The sequence below is a fragment of the Stegodyphus dumicola genome, chromosome X1 (assembly GCF_044657685.1).
Source record: "Stegodyphus dumicola isolate Sdum_Otavi_A_Nest chromosome X1, ASM4465768v1".
Classification (NCBI taxonomy): domain Eukaryota; kingdom Metazoa; phylum Arthropoda; class Arachnida; order Araneae; family Eresidae; genus Stegodyphus; species Stegodyphus dumicola.
In genome coordinates, this window is record NC_140780.1 from 136,459,606 (window position 1) to 136,478,822 (window position 19,217).

Here is a 19,217-nt window from a genome sequence, read left to right on the forward strand (position 1 = left end):
TTATTATAAGAATAAAGTCACTGACATAGGCCAGTGTTGTTGCAGTTTCCCTAAAATGCAAGTTTAAGGTGATGCTCGTGATTATTTTCCATATAATCGGTCCTATATTTGAGCACACTCCTTTATAGTAGTTTTTGGTAGTGTTATCTCCATCTCATTTGTAGGTGAAATTCCTCTTTTGAAAATAGCTATCAGTAATTCTGAACAGGTTTTGTGGTCAGTTTAGATCATTCAGCTGTGCTTTCAGTGCTGGCCACCATAACTGGTCAAAGACCAGTAACACCTCTAATGACATTGCACAGGTATGCAAGTTGTTGCACTTGTATTCTAGGGTCCTGATGGTTATTTAATGGGTCTGCTGTTTCATTTCTTTGGTGAAGCTGAATTGGGCTGGATTTAGGAGTTTTTTTCTTTGGGTGATTACCCTAACCCAGCAATAGGCAAATGGGCTTCTAGGAGCCTGGTTGATTTCTGTTTTTACCCTCTTTTGGAACAGTATCAATTTTGTGTATTTCCTACTTTCTGGGAAATAGCCCACTTTGAGGTATTTATTAACCCTCTGAGCGGCTAGGGATTTTACTAAGAAAGCACAAATTTCACAAAACTACTATGAGAACAAATTATTTATTTATTTTTTTATTTTAATGTAAAAACTCTTCTGGTATTTCATACCTGGTTTTGTTTTCTTTTGATATATTGCCTTAATTTCTTTGACATATTTTAATATGCATGTATATACACGTTCTTACAGATATCACAAAAAATATTCTTGCTGCTTAGAGGGTTAAGCATAAGTAAGAATTGATCTTCATTTGCTATTCTAAGTTCTTCAGTTGTATCTATGGTAAGGTAAGGTTGTCTAGTCCTGGAGACTTTCTCTCTCTTCACTGAGGTGATTGTGTGTAGGAGGTCCAGGCTAAAAAGCAGGAGATCGTCGATGGTGTTTGGGGCTGTTGGAATAGCTTTGTATTTCCTTTTGCTCTGGCAAATCTTCTGAGGCATTACCGTGTGGAAAATTTTAGTTAATGATATTTATGATCATATCATCTACTGTATTTCCCCCTTTTTTCCATAATATTGTAACTGAGGTAAAGTGGTCCCGAGCTTTTGCCCTTTGCTATATCAAAATATGTCCCAAAAAGGGGAGCTAATGTTAATCTGATCCCAGAAGATGTTTCTCTTTTCTCTGAACTGTAAGTTCTTATAGTTTGTCACTTCTTTGTAGTTCTTCATCGCTTTTTGCATTTGGCTGTATTTGTGTTTTATTCTGTGCTTGCTGTTTTTGGAATCTCTTCCTGTACCCTCTGACTCTCTAAGCTATTCGATTTCTGAGGTCTGCCGCCATTGGTATGATTTCTTAGCTGGTAATTAAGTTTCTGGGGTTTACCAGCATTGGTATAGTTTCTTAAGCAATGATTTGGTTTTCTTAGGTAGTCTTCTTTGATTCTTGTGTAACATGTCCGATAGTAGTTTTGATATAGTAGTTTAGGATATGCCCCTATAAGTTGTCTGTAGTACGCAAGTTTTTGTTTTTTGTATAATTTTTGAGAATGGATTGCTTAAAACTGACCCAGTCGGCATTTTGTAGATGTACCCTCCTTTTGTTCAGAATGTTTTATGAGATGTTGGTAAAATCAAACGTAATGTTATTATGGTCACTTAGATTTACATCGTCTGAGACATTCCAGTTTTTATGTCCATCACCCCTGTCCTCTTAACCTTCTAAAACCGGGCTTAAATTCTCATAACATAACCTTTAGGATGGTGCGATCCAAAACACTTTCCCCCCTCCTTTACTGTTCCCTAATGAGAAAAGTTGTTAGGCTGGTCATTTGTCCCCTCCATCGATGAAGTGAAGTTTACATCTTTGTCAGACTGTGGACAATAGTCTAGAATAGGTTATTATATTTGCGACTTTTTCGAGGTTTATTTTGATTTAATTTAAACTCTATAACATTTACTATTTCTGATCAATCTCGGTAATAATTTGTTAATTTTGTGTCTTTACTAGAAATTAGGAAACAAGAATAGAACGTGGCAAAATATAACAAATATGAAGTAGCTTTATATGCCTGTAGGTCGGAATGCAATATTTGATTTTGATTAATAAAATAATAGTCATGAATAATTTAATGAAATAATGATAAGGAATTCATGATAATATTCATTACTATTAGATGATTAGAATATGATTCATTACTGTTAGATTTTGAAATAAGCATAAAACAGTAATAAAGCTTTATATCTGTTTCTTTTTTCTTAATTTTTTATTGTAATATGAAAAAGAAAATCAGAGATATATTAGTTGTTTGATAATTTAACTTTAACAAATATTACTTTGTACTATCAGTGCAAAGAAGGTATATCTGTACAGAGAATTTTCTTTATAAAATCGGATATTGCTTACATTAGGAGGGGAAAAAATTCTCCAAATACCCATATATTCAATTCATTTTATACCTGCAGTGTGAAGTGAAGTCTGATAAGGTAATTTCTTAAATCTTTGCATTTTTGTGCTGTCTGTAAAGAGAGAGAGAGAGCACTTTGAGGCTTCTTTTTAATATTTGCTGAAAAGAAATTGAATCTATGATTTAAAATTTTAGAAAATGTAAATTTATCAAAAATATTTTTCAGAACAGTTTTAAATGTTTACAAAGAATTCTACGTAAATTTTGTTTCATAGGCTGATTTCGTTCAAAACCATCATTATAAGTTTGATTTTTCCTTGATTTTAAATGAAATGGATATACATATGTTCTACATAATAAATTTTCTAATTTATTTTTAAAAGATTAATCTTTCGTGCTTTCAAAATAATAAGGGCATTCAGGTTGTTGACATTTACAGTTTTTTACAGGAAATAGGTTTTTTTTTATATTTCGATTAGTTTCTCTGTTAAATTTTTGGACTATTCATCTGAAAATTTTTAAAATTAACAGCAAGATGAGTTTCCGAAAATTCAGTCTTTATACCAGGATTACCAACAAAGGTTAATATATTGGCTTTGTCATGCTCATTTGGTTGTCTCCATTCAAATAAATTATTAGCGTTGCTTTTGAAGTCATCGGCAACTTTATCTTCATTAAAAGATTGATTAAAACGTATTTCTTCTGTATCTGAACAGTGCGAATCTGTGTCAACAAAAGTTTCCCCTTCTAAATCACTTGGCAACGTATTAACTTTGTTCTGACTGACACCTTTGAAACAAGGGGCCATAATAAGAACTGTATAAGAGCGCGAGGAAAAAAGTTACACTGAAATCACGAGAAAAGCTCTAATATTTAAAAGAGAGATAGCATCTGTTTTATTTTCAAGTACATTGGCGTGAGGCGTCTTCCCCAAAACGTAGCCAATCAGATAAGAAACGGAACACAATGCATAGTCAGGGGCTCCTCTGACATGCTCAGTTGGTTGTTCAACAGGAAACTGGACCACCTAGAGATTCTAAAGATAAATGGTTACTCTAAAAGGGGGAAAGAAAGGCTAGTACAGCAGTTGTACCATAACCGGCTTAAAAGCAAGTAAATTTCGTGGTACAACAGTTGTACCGCCGGCTTTAGAAAGTTAAATAAGGTTAAGTCCATTCATGAGTTGCCTCTTGAGCTAGAAAAAGTTGGGAGGTATCCTTTATGTCATTCAGGATCGATACTTGGTTGTGGTGAGGAAGTCGCTGGTTTTTAGGCCCCTTGGATCTACAATGGATAGCCCCCAAAGAGGGTTGTCAACTTTAAAGTTGCCCAGATCAAGATTGGCACATATGTGTTACTTTTAATAAACCTTTCTATCATTGTCAGGCTAGGATTCATATCTTCAGGTGGTGGGCAGTAAGTTGAAAATATCAAGTGAAGGATGTCTTGCTCTATTCAGAGCTCCACAATATGTGATAAGCTAAAAATTTCTAATGTCAAAATTGTTGGACCTTGTATTGAAGGTGTTATGATAATATATTTTATATCGAATTGGAAGTCCACAGACTTTGTCATTGATGAAATCAGGTTCCTGTACACATGCTATTTTTATTGGCTCTTTAGTTTTGAGAGTTTTGATTCCTTCTTAGCACCCTTGGAGTGCGATAAATTAATCTGTAATATTGTGATTCTAATACATAATTTGTCCTTTGTTGTAGTAATTTTAGTTCTCTTCATGTGTCATGCATGGATACATTCTGCTTCATGTGTCATGCATTGTAACTGACGTTGCATTTTTTGTTTGGCCTTTTTTACAGTTTAGGCATTTTCTGTTCTGTATATGTTTTGGCTTCATGACCTTCTAACCTGCAGCCTGCATATTTTTTGTTCTCTTTGTAATATTACCAGTGTTGCCTATATTGAGCTGTGATCAGGAATAGAACGTCAGTTTCTGAGTTCATATATTCTCATTATATGACTTTAAGCTTATTTTTTTTCTGTTTTATTGATAGCATTATATTATCATTTTGGGGGTTTACCTTTTGTGAATGTTTGATGTCTAATAATTCTTTTAATTTTCAATTTTCTTTTATTGCTTCCTCTAAGATAGTGAGTTTATCCTCCTTATAGACTTCAATTCAGACGCTTTTCTTGCTGATCTTTTAACGTTTTTAACTTTGAGTTTAGAAGGTTTAATGTGTCTCGTTAAATATTTTTTTTTAACTTCTGAAGTGTTGTTGTTTTTGGAATGCACTAGTGTCACATGTTCTTGCCTAATCTTGCTTTTGTAAAATTGGGAACATTGCAGTTGAGAACGATAATTAGATTTGAAACGTGAATGTATTACTTCTGCATACAAAAGTTTTCCCATAGCAACAAGTTTTTGGATATAATCCACAATCTTTTGACTCTATTTGATAAGTTCTAGCTTTGCAATTTTAAGATTCTGGTAATAATGTTCAATAGAAACACAAACTGACTTTTAATACCGCTATCAAATTTTTTGGGGGGGATATCTGTGGAAAACAAACCTCCTACGACATTTAGACATTTATGTGCATCATCCTGAATCTGCTCAACTTCCTCCATGTTTTCTTCACCGAGCTTCCATGGGCCTACCTGTTTGTGTGCCTCCTCAACTATTTTTGGAGCAATAGTTGACTGCCTGTCTTACTCAGTATCATTCTATGCTGGTTGTCTTTGGGGATGACTTAGGTGCTTTGCTATAATTGTTATTGCGTTTATTAAAAAAGTATTAATATTATATAATTGATTTCTATATTTTAATTGTTGTATTTTCTGTTTTTAACTTTGATGTCAATATATTGATATAGTTTAGTGCTATTTGTGTAATTTATGTTTGTTTAAAGGCATCAGGGAAATTAGTAATAGTAATTAAAGGTTTTAATAAGTCGAGTAGTAACAAAATTAGTTACATATTATTTATCTGCAATATTATTTTAAAATATTAAATTTCAGCGAACTGCTGTTGGTACAAACTAGTGTGAATGTGTGCATGCATGTATTGTTTTAATCTGGTATTAAAGTAATTTATTTTTCAACAGTGAAAAATGACCATTTAAATAATTTATTAGATAACAAATATAATCTAGTTCTAAAGATTATATAAAAGACTATGGTACCGTATCATAAACTTAATACATTTTAGCAATTTACACACAAAAATGAAGGGGAGAAAACTTATACAATAAAGATGTTATAGAATGTTGCAGCAATAATTAGCCATTTTCATAATTAAATCAATGAAAGCTTTTACCATGCCATCTTTTTTTATCTCATTGATGAACTTTATGAATCAAATTTTCAAATTTCATAAAATTAACTTCGTCTTTCTTCTGTTGCACTTCTCGTAAAATTTCAATTCTTGTCTCAAAACTTTCCTCTCAGTGAGTTCTTTCCTAAGATACAAAACTTGTATTGGTACACTTGGCGTGTTTGTAAATAGCAGTTATATAAAACTTATAGTAGTCAATCCTTTTTGAATGCACTTTTCAATTATCCAAATTGGAGCTGAAAACAATGAATGTTTCACAGACCATTGCATTCAAAAATACTGTCACTGGATTATTGGCTCATAAATTGCATGTATGTTAAAGTTATATAAGTAAATATACTGTTTTTCAAACATCCCATTTGTGGAAAGTCCTGTGTGCATAGAAATGGTATGTAACATTGTAGCCTTGTAGTTTGAGACTTGGATAACTAAACATATTGTTATATTTCACTGGTTCATGAAGATCTAAATAAAAGAATTATAATTATTAGGAAATCAACCTTTACTGCAGCTTTAAACCCCAGGATCAAATTCTATGGAAGATATGAAAGTTTATAAGTGTGTATTGACTGTTTGCTATGGGAGCATTTTGCCATGGGAGCTGAATGCCCTTTCAAGGTTATAGGAGAAATGAATGTGAGAGAATCTGTCCATTTGAATGTTCTCCTTCAAAATTGGGGCAAAGCTTTACAGTTAGTGTAGTGGGACTATACATGTACAACCAGAGATAACGTCTGCTGTCTCATCAATTTTTTTTTCCTTGTCTTGTGTTGTAATATTGTTTTACAGATGAACATATTAGCTAAAAATAGCTCTGCAAATGAAGATTTTAGATAAAAGTAGCTGGAAGAGAATTGAGGCAATGCTGTGAATTCCTAATAATGCAGAAACAGGTATTTCCTGTTTGGTTCTGAAAATGCTAAAATTGCAAAATCATTGTTTCATTAATTCATAAGTTCAATCAAAATCATAAATTTGCGACAGAACTGTTGATTTGCTTCTTCACTCAAACATTAAAATTTCTTGGTATTGAAACTCAGTAGTATTTGAGTCTAGTTGACCAAGTTGCAATTAATTCGTGGCTCCTCACAGCCTTCTGTTTATATCATAGATAAAGGAGAGAGAAAGTACCACCAGAACTTTTTGGGGAAATCAGTCATAGTGTTTTGAAAAAGTTTATTCAGTAAACTTCCAAAATATCATCAAAGCCAAGTAGATATTAACTAGCTATATCTCCACTTTAAGCTATTCTAACAATTCTGTCACATATTTCCTCAGGTACTGCAAAATAATACAGCAATTAAGTAAGTATGCACAAATACAAAAAAGATTACTCAGATGCACAATCAGTAAACACAAAAATACCTAAAAAATATGCTAAGTGTAAACATAAAAGTACCTGAAAAATATGCTTACTTTATAAATGAATAAAATTTTCAATACAGTCAAAAGTCGTTAATCCGGACTCGTCGGGACTTTGGCGATTCCGGATTATCGATTTTTCCGGAATATAGATCATCAGTTTAAATCTCGTAAGATGGCATGCAGAAATTCTAAAATTAAAAATATGAAACCATAATTTATGAAATAAAGAGCAATTATGATCTAAAGGGTATCAAAATTTACAAAAAAAAAAAAAACTTAATATTTATTTGTTTACTTTATTAAACATTTCTTTCAATGTAAGTTGCTTCGTTTTATGTGATAATACTTTCTCTTTAATTCTATAAACAGATGTAATTTCTTGTTCAGTTACAAAGTTCCGTTGTTCAAGTCCCGTAATTGCTGTGCCGAGAATACCGACTAACTTCTCAATCGAAATTTTTTCGTTTTCACTAACCTCTCTGTCACCTTCTTCATGTCTTTATCCATTTCGCAGCAATTCCACTTTTTGTTTGATGGACATCGAAACATACTTTCGTTTGTAGATCCTTTGGGAGCTCCAGCATCGGAAATTCTATTTGACATAATCGAAAGTTCAAGTTTACTTTTATAAAATTTCTCTTACAGTCTGCAAAAAATAATAAGCTGGATCCAATTCGAAGATTAAGGAACAACGCAATCATCAACATTAACTGAATTAGATAATTTTAGCTTATACCGTACGTAATCTGCACTTGCGCACACGCATATGCACAGTCGTAAAAGTCTTACGCGCACGCATAAACGCCTATGTGTATGTGTCAACGCGACGCATGCGCAGAAAGTTTTTAGCTTTGAGGTCCGGATCATAGATCATTTCGGATTATGGGTGTCCGAATTAACGACTTTTGACTGTATTAACTAATAGACTGATATCATTATGCTAGAAAACATAAATGATTTCTTAAATTACAACATAATCTTAAGGCATGAACCATATTTTGAAAAAGGTATGTATCTAAAACTTGTTTATGTCTTTATTTACAAACTTGCTGTTGTGTTTGATCTCAAGTTGGAATTTAATGAGCATGCACATATTCTTAGCATAAAATCAAATGCTTTTATTTGTTATACATGAAAAGTTGTGTTTTTTGTGTGTCAAGAGTGCTATTTGCTGTAGAAATGCAGTGATGGACTGGGTTTTAAAACTCAATACCTGGTTTTAGATGAAATTATATTCTCTATTGGCTTGTATATAAGTTATTACAGCTGCTACATATGAGCAGGATTAGATGAGGATAATTGACTGTGCCATTTAATATAGTAGTACTTATTTTTGATTTATAAAGTTGAATCTATGTAATAAATTGTATATTGTAAATATTTAATTTTTTATGCATATTTGAACCTGATGTGTGTTTGGGCAGATCTTGTATAATTTGTCCTTAAGATCTAATACTTCTGTAAGCTAAGAATTGTGTTCCAAAAACATGAGCACATTAAATGCCCTTTCAAGATCACTATTTCAAGTGGTTTGATAGATGGTGTGTATGACACTTTTTCTGTCTTTTCCTTTCATCTATTTAAAGACATGGTAAATTCCAATGAAATCATCTTTCAAGAAGTACCATCTCATTTTACAACAGCTGTACAAAATGTGTTTTAAGTTTCTCTTTCAGTGTAACCCTGATACTGTTTGCTCTTGCATTTCTTTTGTGATGATACTTTTCTGTATAACTTTTAAAAAATATGAATATCTAGAAATAAGGGAACTTTTTTGTTTCATCAATTCAAAGATATGGCAGATTCCAACTGGATCATTTTACATCAAGAAGTACATTCTTATTTTACAACAATTGTGCAAAATGTGTTGTATTTTTCTGTTTCAGGATGGTGGGATAACCCTGACAATGCTATGACCATTTGTTCTTGCATTTCTTGTGACAGACCCTTTAATTAGTCCATTTAAATGTTCTCCATCAAAAATGGGGCGAAACTTTAAAGCTAATGCAGTGGGTGTCGATCTGTACAACCAGAGTGAAATTGTGTGGCACCCACTTTCTTCAGTCTTGTGCTGTAACAATACTTTACAAATGGAGATATTAGCTAAAAATAGCTCAGAGAGAATTAAGATACAATGTCATGAATTCGTATTAATGTAGGAACAGATCTGTTTTGCTCTGAAAATTCGAAAAATGCACAATCATTATTTCAATAATTCATAACTTAAATAATAAATCGTTATGGTGGATTGGATCCTGCATGGTGGGTTAGATCTTTTCTGTAGCATTAATAATGCTATGACCATTTGTTCTTTTATTTCTTTTTTGATTGTAGAAACACTCATTTACAGTAAAAGACTGAGAATCATGTTTTCTGTAGTAGTTACAAGTTCTAATGTAGGCATTCTTGCTGAAATATGGATGAAAATGAATGTCATTTTAATATGTTGCTTTGACTAGTAATTGCACAATCAATGCTCTAATGGTTTTCAGAATGTGTGATAGTTATTAACTATAACTAAAAAAACTTTAGAACATTTGACATTAGTGAACACTTCAGTATTTTTCTGATGCCCTGTTCATCATTGAGTGTTAAAGCCTGAACCTATATTTAAATAGATTTTATTTCCACTACCCTATATTTTAGTAATCTAAAAATTTTTGTTTTGTTCATATTATATAGGCCTCAGTTTGCACTGCTGGATGAATGCACTAGCGCTGTTTCAATAGATGTTGAAAGCCAAATTTATCAGGCAGCGAAGGACAATGGAATCTCTCTTTTGACGATAACTCACAGGCCATCGCTTTGGTGAGTATACTTAATTATTATTATTATTAATTTTTTTTGTTTTGTAATTGTGTACTTTTAATTTTGAATTTTTAATTACTTTTTATAATAATTTTTTTTTTAAGAACTTGAGTGGTCTTTTGATGTGCAGTGGAATTTATAATATAAAGCTATATTTTTTATGTGTGTGTTGTAAACATCTTGAAGGGTTGGGAGAGAGAAATATTCTGTTCCAATGTGCACTAGTATTTTTCCAAGATTTTACACCTGTTCCATGTTTATGATTTCATTAATTGCTCAGTTATGTGTAGGAAAGGTTTATATTAGCAATTTTTTATAACTGTGTAAGCTGTTTAAAAGCAGAAAAGTTTGTAATTTCAGGTTTAGTGAGTTCTATTATATATCCATATTTACTAAAATAATTAAATTTAAAATGTAACAGGGAGTAACTATAAGTGTATGACATTTTCCTTCTGTTTTTCTCTTTTTCCTAGATATTTCTGAGGAATATTTTGTAATATTTATCTGCCTTTTATATTTTCCATCTGTAGTGAACGCGCAATAAAATTCCTCAGTTATATTTTAATAATTTCCATGTCTTCTCTTTTACAGGAAATTTCACACTCATTTACTCCAGTTTGATGGTGAAGGTGGATGGAGTCTTGAACCGTTGGATACGAATACCAGGCTTTCTTTGCGGGATGAAAAAGAAAAGCTTGAAGCATCTTTAACCGGTGTTCCTCAAATGGAGAGGAGATTGAGAGAGCTATGCACTTTACTAGGAGAAAATTCTACAGTTATGGTTGATTCTTCAGTGGGTCGTTTATCACCTACCAAAGATGGTTCTTCAAATGCCAGTGACACATCCTATGAGACATCTATTTTAATTGAAAGTTTAACAGATTGATAAAATAGTTTTGTATGATATGAAAAGCTTTATGTATATTATTTATACTGTCATAGAAACAAGAACTAAGTCTTACATCTTTTGTATTAGTTGTGAAGCTCATATATATCTATGTATTATTACAGAAATTGTTCAATTTTTCTTTTTCTTGGATTTTTGGGTCCTTCAAGTTACTTAAAAATGCCTTAACATACTTTTAAATTGTGATGTGTTGAACTGCAGCATGTCCCTTCCCCTTAATTATAAATTAATTAAGTCATTTAATTATGTATTATTATGTACAGTATATGTATAGCTATCTTACTTTCATACAAGTGCATCTAAACTCATAAGGTCTGTATGTGTAGCAGTAAAATGTGATTTTAATTGTTCATCTTTTTCTCTTATCTACAGATAATTTTTTATGCATGAGCTTTACATCATGCAGAAATTTTGAAATTCATTTGTTATTTACAACAAAAATAATTTATTTTTAATGATACACGAGTATGGTAGTCACTATAGTCACTATATCGTGTAGTGTGCAAAATTATTTTAAAAAAATTTTGTAAATTTTTTTAATCAAAAATATTAGTATTTAATTGTTATATTTGTTGTAATTTTAAAGTTAGTTTTATATTATAAATATTTTAAAATATATTTATTAGTAAAGTATTTTTGGTTAATGCTCATTTTAATTATTTACTGTAATGAAGATTTCTGACTGAGTATGAATAATGGAAATTTTATATTTTGTATTTCAATGATTTTTCTTTTATGCCATTTATGTTACATTTATTTCTGACATTCCTGTAGGTTTTCATTATTTCAAATCTGAATTTTTCAACTGTAAAACATTAATTTAACTATGTAGAACTTTTGTTTGTCCCTACTCGAAAAGGTTGTTGTTTTGTATAGCATAAAGCCTCCCGTCCATACTTTAACACAAAAGCAAAAGAATGTTTATGTAGTGGTGTGTGAGTTTTTGTTGTAAAAAATGAATGTTGAAATGGTGTGCTGCTTCTTATACATTAACCTGAAACAATTCCTACTACAGTACAAAGTCCGTAATCCGGACTCGTCAGGACTTTGACGATTCCGGATTAAGGGTTTTTCCGGATTATAGATCATCAATTTAAATCTGGTAAGATGGCATGCAGAAATTATACATTTAAAAACATGAAACCGTAATTTATGAAATAAAAAGCAATTATGATCTAAAGGGTATCAAAATTTACAAAAAATAAGCTTAATATTTATTTGTTTACTTTATTAAACATTTCTTTCAATGTAAGTTGTTTAAGTTGCTTTGTTTTTCTGTGCTAAACACGCATGCCTAAAAGATACAAGAAAAAGAAAGTTTGTGGCTTTGAGGTCCGGATTATAGATCATTCCGGATAATCGACGTCCGGATTACAGACTTTGTACTGTAACAACAGTTTCCAGGAAGGGTGTAAAATGGACTTACAAAGAAAGGTATATATAATAAAGATTAAGCTAATATATTTCACTTTATATATGTCTAAATGTCAACTGTGCATGAACTTTCCAGTAGTACAGTATTTTTTATAACTGATGAACATTTAAATATAGCAAGCCCATAATTTTAGTTAACAACTGTTTCTATTAATGTAATGAGAAGAAATGCTGAACAGTTATAAAGAAAAGGAGGGTGGACATAAAGTAATGTTTTGATGCTTAAAAAGTTCTCCTCTATGTTTTTGATCCATTCACTTCTTTACTTTAAGAGGGCCACTGGGTTGACTGGAAAAATCATAAAGAAAAGAAATATTAAGTTGATAAAACAGCTTGATTTGCTAAGCATAAAATATTCTTTATTGTAGATATTTGATCTTTTTGACACCTAAAAAATGTAAGCATATAAATGTGGATAACATTAAGTGTATGTGCATACAAAAGTAAGTTTCTACCATGTGTCTATATAAAAATATATTTTCACATGGAAGTGAAAGGGATGAAATTAAACTTCAATGAAATAGCTTCAGCAGGATGCCAGGAAATGTATTGAACAATTTTATCTATATTCAGAAAGGAAATAAAAGCAATATCTCTTTAACACTTGAAATGTGTGCTGACCTGGAGTAAGTCAATTTCAACAATTCAACACTGTGTACAAGTTCCTCAGTCAGTAGCCCCTTGAGTGCATTTACTGTATAAATTCAATACTTAAAATGAAAATATGTTCTCTAAACTATTTTTTAAGCATTGGACTAAAGTATTTTATAAGCAATAAACATACTTGTGATAATTAACTGCATCTTAGAGAAAATGGAAGCACGTTTACTCAAAAATTATATTATTACTTAATGTATATCCTATCCCCCCATTCTTATTATAAGTTAATAAATATTTGGAGCTTTGTAATTTTCTCATTATTTTAAATGGTAAAACTGAAGCATTATATACTTCGAAAACTGTTCTCAGTTGAAGAATTTCATTCCGGTTTTCCTCACAAGCTGCTTGTGTATATATATAGAGAGAGAGAGTAATTATGTTTCTGTTTAAGGAAATTTTTTTATCATGTTTAGATTTTATTAATTTTGTGCTACAGCTTTTTGTAATAAAAAAATGGGTTATAGTTCCTGTAACAGTTTTTATGATTCAACTAAAAAAGTAATGTTTTTATACTTAACATTTCCAAGATAAATAGTTGACTCATGTTCTTTAACTCATGGTTCAAAAAATTTTAATGAAATTTTTTAAACCACTTATGTTTTTCAGTGCTTTATTGACATTATATGAATGTTTTCTTGGCATGTATCTTAGATATTTGGTTATCATTTATGAGAAAATGCTTTTTACAATTTCAGTATTTTGTGTAGGATGAAAGTATCTCAAATGATTCAAAAATAGCTAAGTGTAATTTATTAAAGCATCACACACATGCTTGATTAATTAATTTTAAAAATGTGTTTGTGAATTCTGATTTTGTTTTTTTTTAATTTAATTTTCTAAAAAGCTTCCAATTATATTTTGTTATAAAATAATAATGTGACAGTTTTATAAAAAAAAACTGGAAAGGAGAAATGCAACAAAATTTCCCTGGCAGGATATTGTTGTTTGGTGTCAAATAGTGAATAAAATGTTTCATTTGTTGAATCTTCCCTAAAATTTTTATGCTAATCAGCATGTAGGTGAAAACAAAAAGCCATCATTTACCTTAGTTTATTAGGACAATAAAAATATTTTGTGGCGGTGTTCAAAATTCCTGTAGCCTTTTAATAAAATTGCGTAGTGCAAGACAGTTTTTTGAGTGATAGAAAAGAGAAGGCTTTGAAAATAAGAAATGAAGCCTTTAATATATTTTTTACTTGGGGAACTTGTGAAATATATATTCATAATTTGTTTTATTTTGTGAGTAAGCAATTGAAGTAATCTTTTCAAACCTATATTTTTATTTGTTTAAAAAGGGAAGCATTATTAAATTTTATATGTAAATTTGAGTGAAATTTAAAATTTAGTAGTATTTGTGTTACCTCTTGTAAAATACTTGTATTTACAGTACAAGGCTTATAATTTTACTCGTCATGATGTACTTAGATATTTTTATATGTATTTGCAATATTTTATTTAATCTTGTACCCATTGCTATCATTATGTTTTGTACAGGTTTGATGAAACAGGTCTTCAGCCAAGTTGACATAAATCGCAAGCATATTGTACAGCAATTTTTTGTAGATCTGAGTTTCAGTTTGTTCATAAAGCTTCTGTGATTTTTTTTAATTCATGTAAGCTGTATGAGTGGTCAAATTCCTCACTTGTGTGCAAAAGCACTTATGCCTCAGGATTAACTGTTTATTGTATCTTATATTCTTACGCTGAGGAAAAATCAAATTTCCTTTTATTATATTTTTGAGTTATCATAAAGTTATGTAAGAACAAGTGTATATTTTAGTAGTTCAAAATATTTTAGTGTAATTATCATGTCTAAGATATTTTTCATTTTGTAATAGAAGAAAAATTAGGTTTTATAGCCTCTTAAATATACTTACTAGTGTCGGTAATATCAGTACATGGTGTTTAATGTTGCATTCCATATTTTAAATGTGTTCATTGAAAAGATGTATTGCAAATGGATCTGTGATGCTGCTAAATAAGCAAACTATAAACAAAAGTGACTTCTTTCAAACGTACATTCTTTTATATAGTTGTAGAAAATAAAATTTTTTGTTCTGAAGATAATAATCTGCTGCAGGATAGCGAGCAAAGCCATCTATGTCCTGTTAAAAAAATAAAAAGAAAGTGGCTTTAATATGTAGGTCTTTCTGTAAAATACCTTGCATTATGAAATACATGCTTTGGTTAATGATCCTTTTTTTATTTATAGTACTTGCATATATTTTGGTACATTGATAATTCTGAACATTTAAGAAATGTTATAAGGCATTCTACTTGTGACATTCTTTAATAATTAATTTCTTAATTACTTCTTTTTGGCTGAAAGCCAAAGATAGTAGACCCATGAATTAATAGCAGCATTTTGTAGATATTTTCTGTTTGTCAGATTTATCATTTTATATCTTATTAGTATGACTGTTAAATATTGCTTCCATATTAACTTTTTATAAATATTATTTTGTTTAATTCTGAACTGAATGTACCTATATGTTTACAATAGATACCTGTGTTCTTTGTGTCTAGATAGATGTACAGCCGAACCTGCTTGAGATCATTTTGACTGCTAATACTTGTAAAAATTTGAATTAAATCAGATTTCTTCTAATGAAATGAAAATTTAGTGGTGAAAAGCGTGGAATTTTTGTTGTTTGGTTATCGAATAATTATAAAAAATTTAGCTTGCTCACAAAAATTAGGAAGTTTAAAATTTATGATCCATTCATTTTATATGCAGGGTGTACTGCAAATATTGTGACAAACTTATAGGGAAGGTAGGGCACATCATAAGGATTAAAAATTGCATAGGAACCTGTACTCAGAAATGTCAGGAGTAAGTGGTAGCAGAGGTAGAAGATGGGAAAGGAAACAAGAGAGTGATTAATATTAAACATTTATTAGACATGAATACAAATGGTGTTTCGACAGCTTGAATATTACAATAGATTCTTGAAGCTTGCACCATCAGATGCCAAACGCCTGACACCAATGCACCATTGATTGCTGAACATGTTCAAGCACACCAGTAATTTCTTTGATTGCAGCAGCTGCATAGGCAAGTCTTGTCACGAGATCCATTTCAGAAACAACAGGATTGTGATTCATAACACTTTTGATGGCTCTCCACAAAAAGAAATCAAGGCTTGATAAATCTGGTGAGTGTGGGGGGGGGCCAGGGAACCGGTCCACCATGCCCACTTCATTGATGCAGGAATGATCTGTTCAAATGGCTATGAACATCCAGTCCAAAATGAGTCCACTTCTTAAAGACCCATAGTCGCACAAATTTTGATGCAGACGTGCAAACAAACTGCTTTGGTTGATGTCTGTCGGAAAAGCTTTCTCGATAAATGCATGCAGCGGTTTGTCCATTACCCTCAGGTATTCCATATACTAAGTGCATGTCTGCAAGCTCTCAATTCGTATAGTGTGCCATGCTCTTCATATGGTGCCTACCGCTTGAATGAGGCAATCCTCAATTTCCACTAGCACTCTTCTGTAGAGCACCCCCTGACGGTGTACAGTGACGTTTCTGGGCATGGGTTCCTATGCAATTCTTAATCCTCGTGATGTGCCCTACCTCTCCTAGAAGTTTGTCACAACATTTACGGTACACTCTGTATAACAGTAGTGATATGTTACTTAAATAATGGTAGTAATAATACTGCTAAAAAGTGTAATGAAATGTATTTTATGCGTTTATTTTGAAAGAAGTGTTAAAACATTATTTTATTTATTTATTTATTTATTATTATTATTTTCAGTGCAGTCCACTCTATAAATGTTAAAGGTAGATTTTTAACTTTCACTACATTTAAAATAAATTTGTATCTGTGTCTGTAAGCTTAATTTGTTGGTGATCATATAAGCTGTTCAAATCTATCATGCAAGTTGTTGGAACTTGCTGAAGCACCTCAAGTTGTTTTCCTTTGACTGTCCAAACTTAATGCTGTTGGTTTCAATTAAACTAGTTAAAACTAATGAGTTATAAATTCAACCTATTACGATTATGTCTTGTTATGATCAAAGCTGTTACCTTTATGGTTAATGCATAGTAGATATAGCAGATAATCAAGCTGTGGGGAGAAATTTTTATTTTGAGGTAAATTCAGCCATTTTTTTTTATGCTGAGTAACAGGGTGAGAACAGTTGTGGTCATTAAACAGTTATGTAGAATTTTAAAATCTCCATTCATTTTAGTATCACTTTGACAGATTTCTCTAATATCAGTTTCTTCTTTGTGATCTGATATTAAAATAATTTTGCATATATATTTTCCTATTTGAATCTGATGATTATAGAGACTGCATTGTGTCATTATATTTTCATTACTCTTGATATGCAGCAGCTGAGAGAAGCGTTAAGTTCATGTTCTTTACTTTCTTTAGAACTTGGTCATTTCAAGAGTTTTAACAAAACACTTGAAATTTCTTAAATGGATTAGAATTTCAAAGGTAGAAAACTTTGCACTAAAAGAGATGATAATTTCTTATTCAGAAAAACATTTTAGGATGAGCTTAATTATACATTAAAAGTTGTATTTGCAGGGGAGAGTAAAAATGGGACTAGAATTGAAATATTTTAAGTAGGCTCGACTGTGTAAATAAAATTATGGGTTTGGATCTAAATTTGATGTATTGTGGATAATAGTGTTTTATGGACTAATAATAATTATTATTATTAGTTATTATTATTAAATTTATGTTCAACCATATATTTTTCAAGAAATATTTAATTGTAGATTCTAATATCAGATTATCAATATATTCTCTTGCCAAAGTTAAGTCTTGTTTTAGCATAAGTACAACTACATTTTATTTTGTTCAGACTTTACAGTTTTATATTAGAATATTCTCAGGTAACAAAAGGAATTAGAACATTTTATGTACAGTTCATCCCTCTTCAGGTATTTGGTTAAAGTATGCTCTTTGTTAATATCAAACAGTTGTTGAATGAGTGAAAAATGCTGAGATAAATAATATTTATAAGCATATAAATATATATAGTTGCAACTTGCATCAAATTATCATTTGTCACATTAAAGTTTTATATTGTATATCATATATTACGAATATAATGTAAGATACTGGTATTGAATCCTTTCAGAGGCACTTATTAAAAAAAGTTATTTCTATAACAAAGTGCATGGTGATTTGAATGTCCACATCCCTGTGGAGAAGTTTTTTTAGCATATAAAATTAGTAGATTTTTTTAAAGTGGCCAACTTGAAATTCAGGCCTTTGCAGACTTCATAATTTTACTTTATCTGTCAAAAATAATTAATTTATCTCAGAATTTCCCGAAAGGAAATAAGTTAACTCTGTGATAACCATCATTAGTTCAATATTTCTGAGAAAATAATTTTAAGAAATTAATTGTCTCAGATTTTTAAATTGTGTCCAGCACTTCAGAAAAGAGCTTACTTACCATTAAACATTTTCAAAAAATTATAAAAATTAAAAAGATTTATATTTAAGGACTGCTATTTTCTTCTTAAACAACAAAAAATTGATGTTGTCAACTCATAAAACTAAATCCTTACTGTTGATAATGAAACTAAAATTCAGCTGTAAAAGAATTCCAATTTTAAAAGCTGTAGTGTTTGTTTCTGTAATGCTTTCTGAGTAGAAAATAGTGTGAATGAAAGAATACCAAGATATAAAAAATGTATGTTACCTTTAAAATAAAATTCAAACTATATGGAAGGACTTGCATAATCTATGTTGTTGCAAGATTTTATCATTGCTATCAGATTTTATTTTCATTGTTGATGAGAGAGAATAAAAAATTTTGCAGTTGATATACGTAGGTATTTTTATAGGAAATTAGAAAATAATCACTGAAGATACCAGAAAGATATTTTGTTTATCTAGCTTATGCTATAAAATATTTTTTAAACTGTTATTGAGAAATACCTATAAATGAATTTATTAAATGATTGAATTCCTTACATTTATGAGTAATGTCCTTTTATAATGTTAAATATGTATAAAAATCATGAAAAGTCTTATGCAAAAACAATTGTCAAGAATGTGGTCATGTTCTTTATCTTTAGTGGGCCGTATCGGTGGCTGAAGGATTGAGAACTTAAAATACTGATACTTCAATCCCAGGTCAGCCTGCTGGTTGTATGATTGTTTTTCATGGTTTTTCCCGATGTGTGACTTTTAGCCAGTTTTCCTTTAAAAGATCCTCCACCAAGTTGTCCCTCTCTTTACAGTGCTTTTGGTGTCAGGCATTTCATTATTCTCAGGGAGGGTGTATGCATGAAATGTGCTGGAGATCATTATTCACTGCCCTAAATTAAGAGAAGAGACACCCAAGTGTATAAATTGCCAAA

At 30.8% G+C, this 19,217-nt stretch overlaps 1 protein-coding gene across 1 annotated transcript in view; it reads left to right on the forward strand.

The window, feature by feature from the left end:
• The window catches only part of Abcd1 (ATP binding cassette subfamily D), a 99,218-nt gene extending 80,389 nt beyond the window's left edge, over nucleotides 1-18,829 (forward strand). The window contains exons 9-10 of the mRNA XM_035364985.2: nucleotides 9,751-9,876; nucleotides 10,468-18,829. Of these exons, the coding sequence (XP_035220876.1) occupies nucleotides 9,751-9,876; nucleotides 10,468-10,762 (421 nt within the window). The 3' untranslated portion in view covers nucleotides 10,763-18,829. The remainder of the gene's footprint in view (nucleotides 1-9,750; nucleotides 9,877-10,467) is intronic.
• The last annotated feature ends 388 nt before the right edge of the window (nucleotides 18,830-19,217 follow it).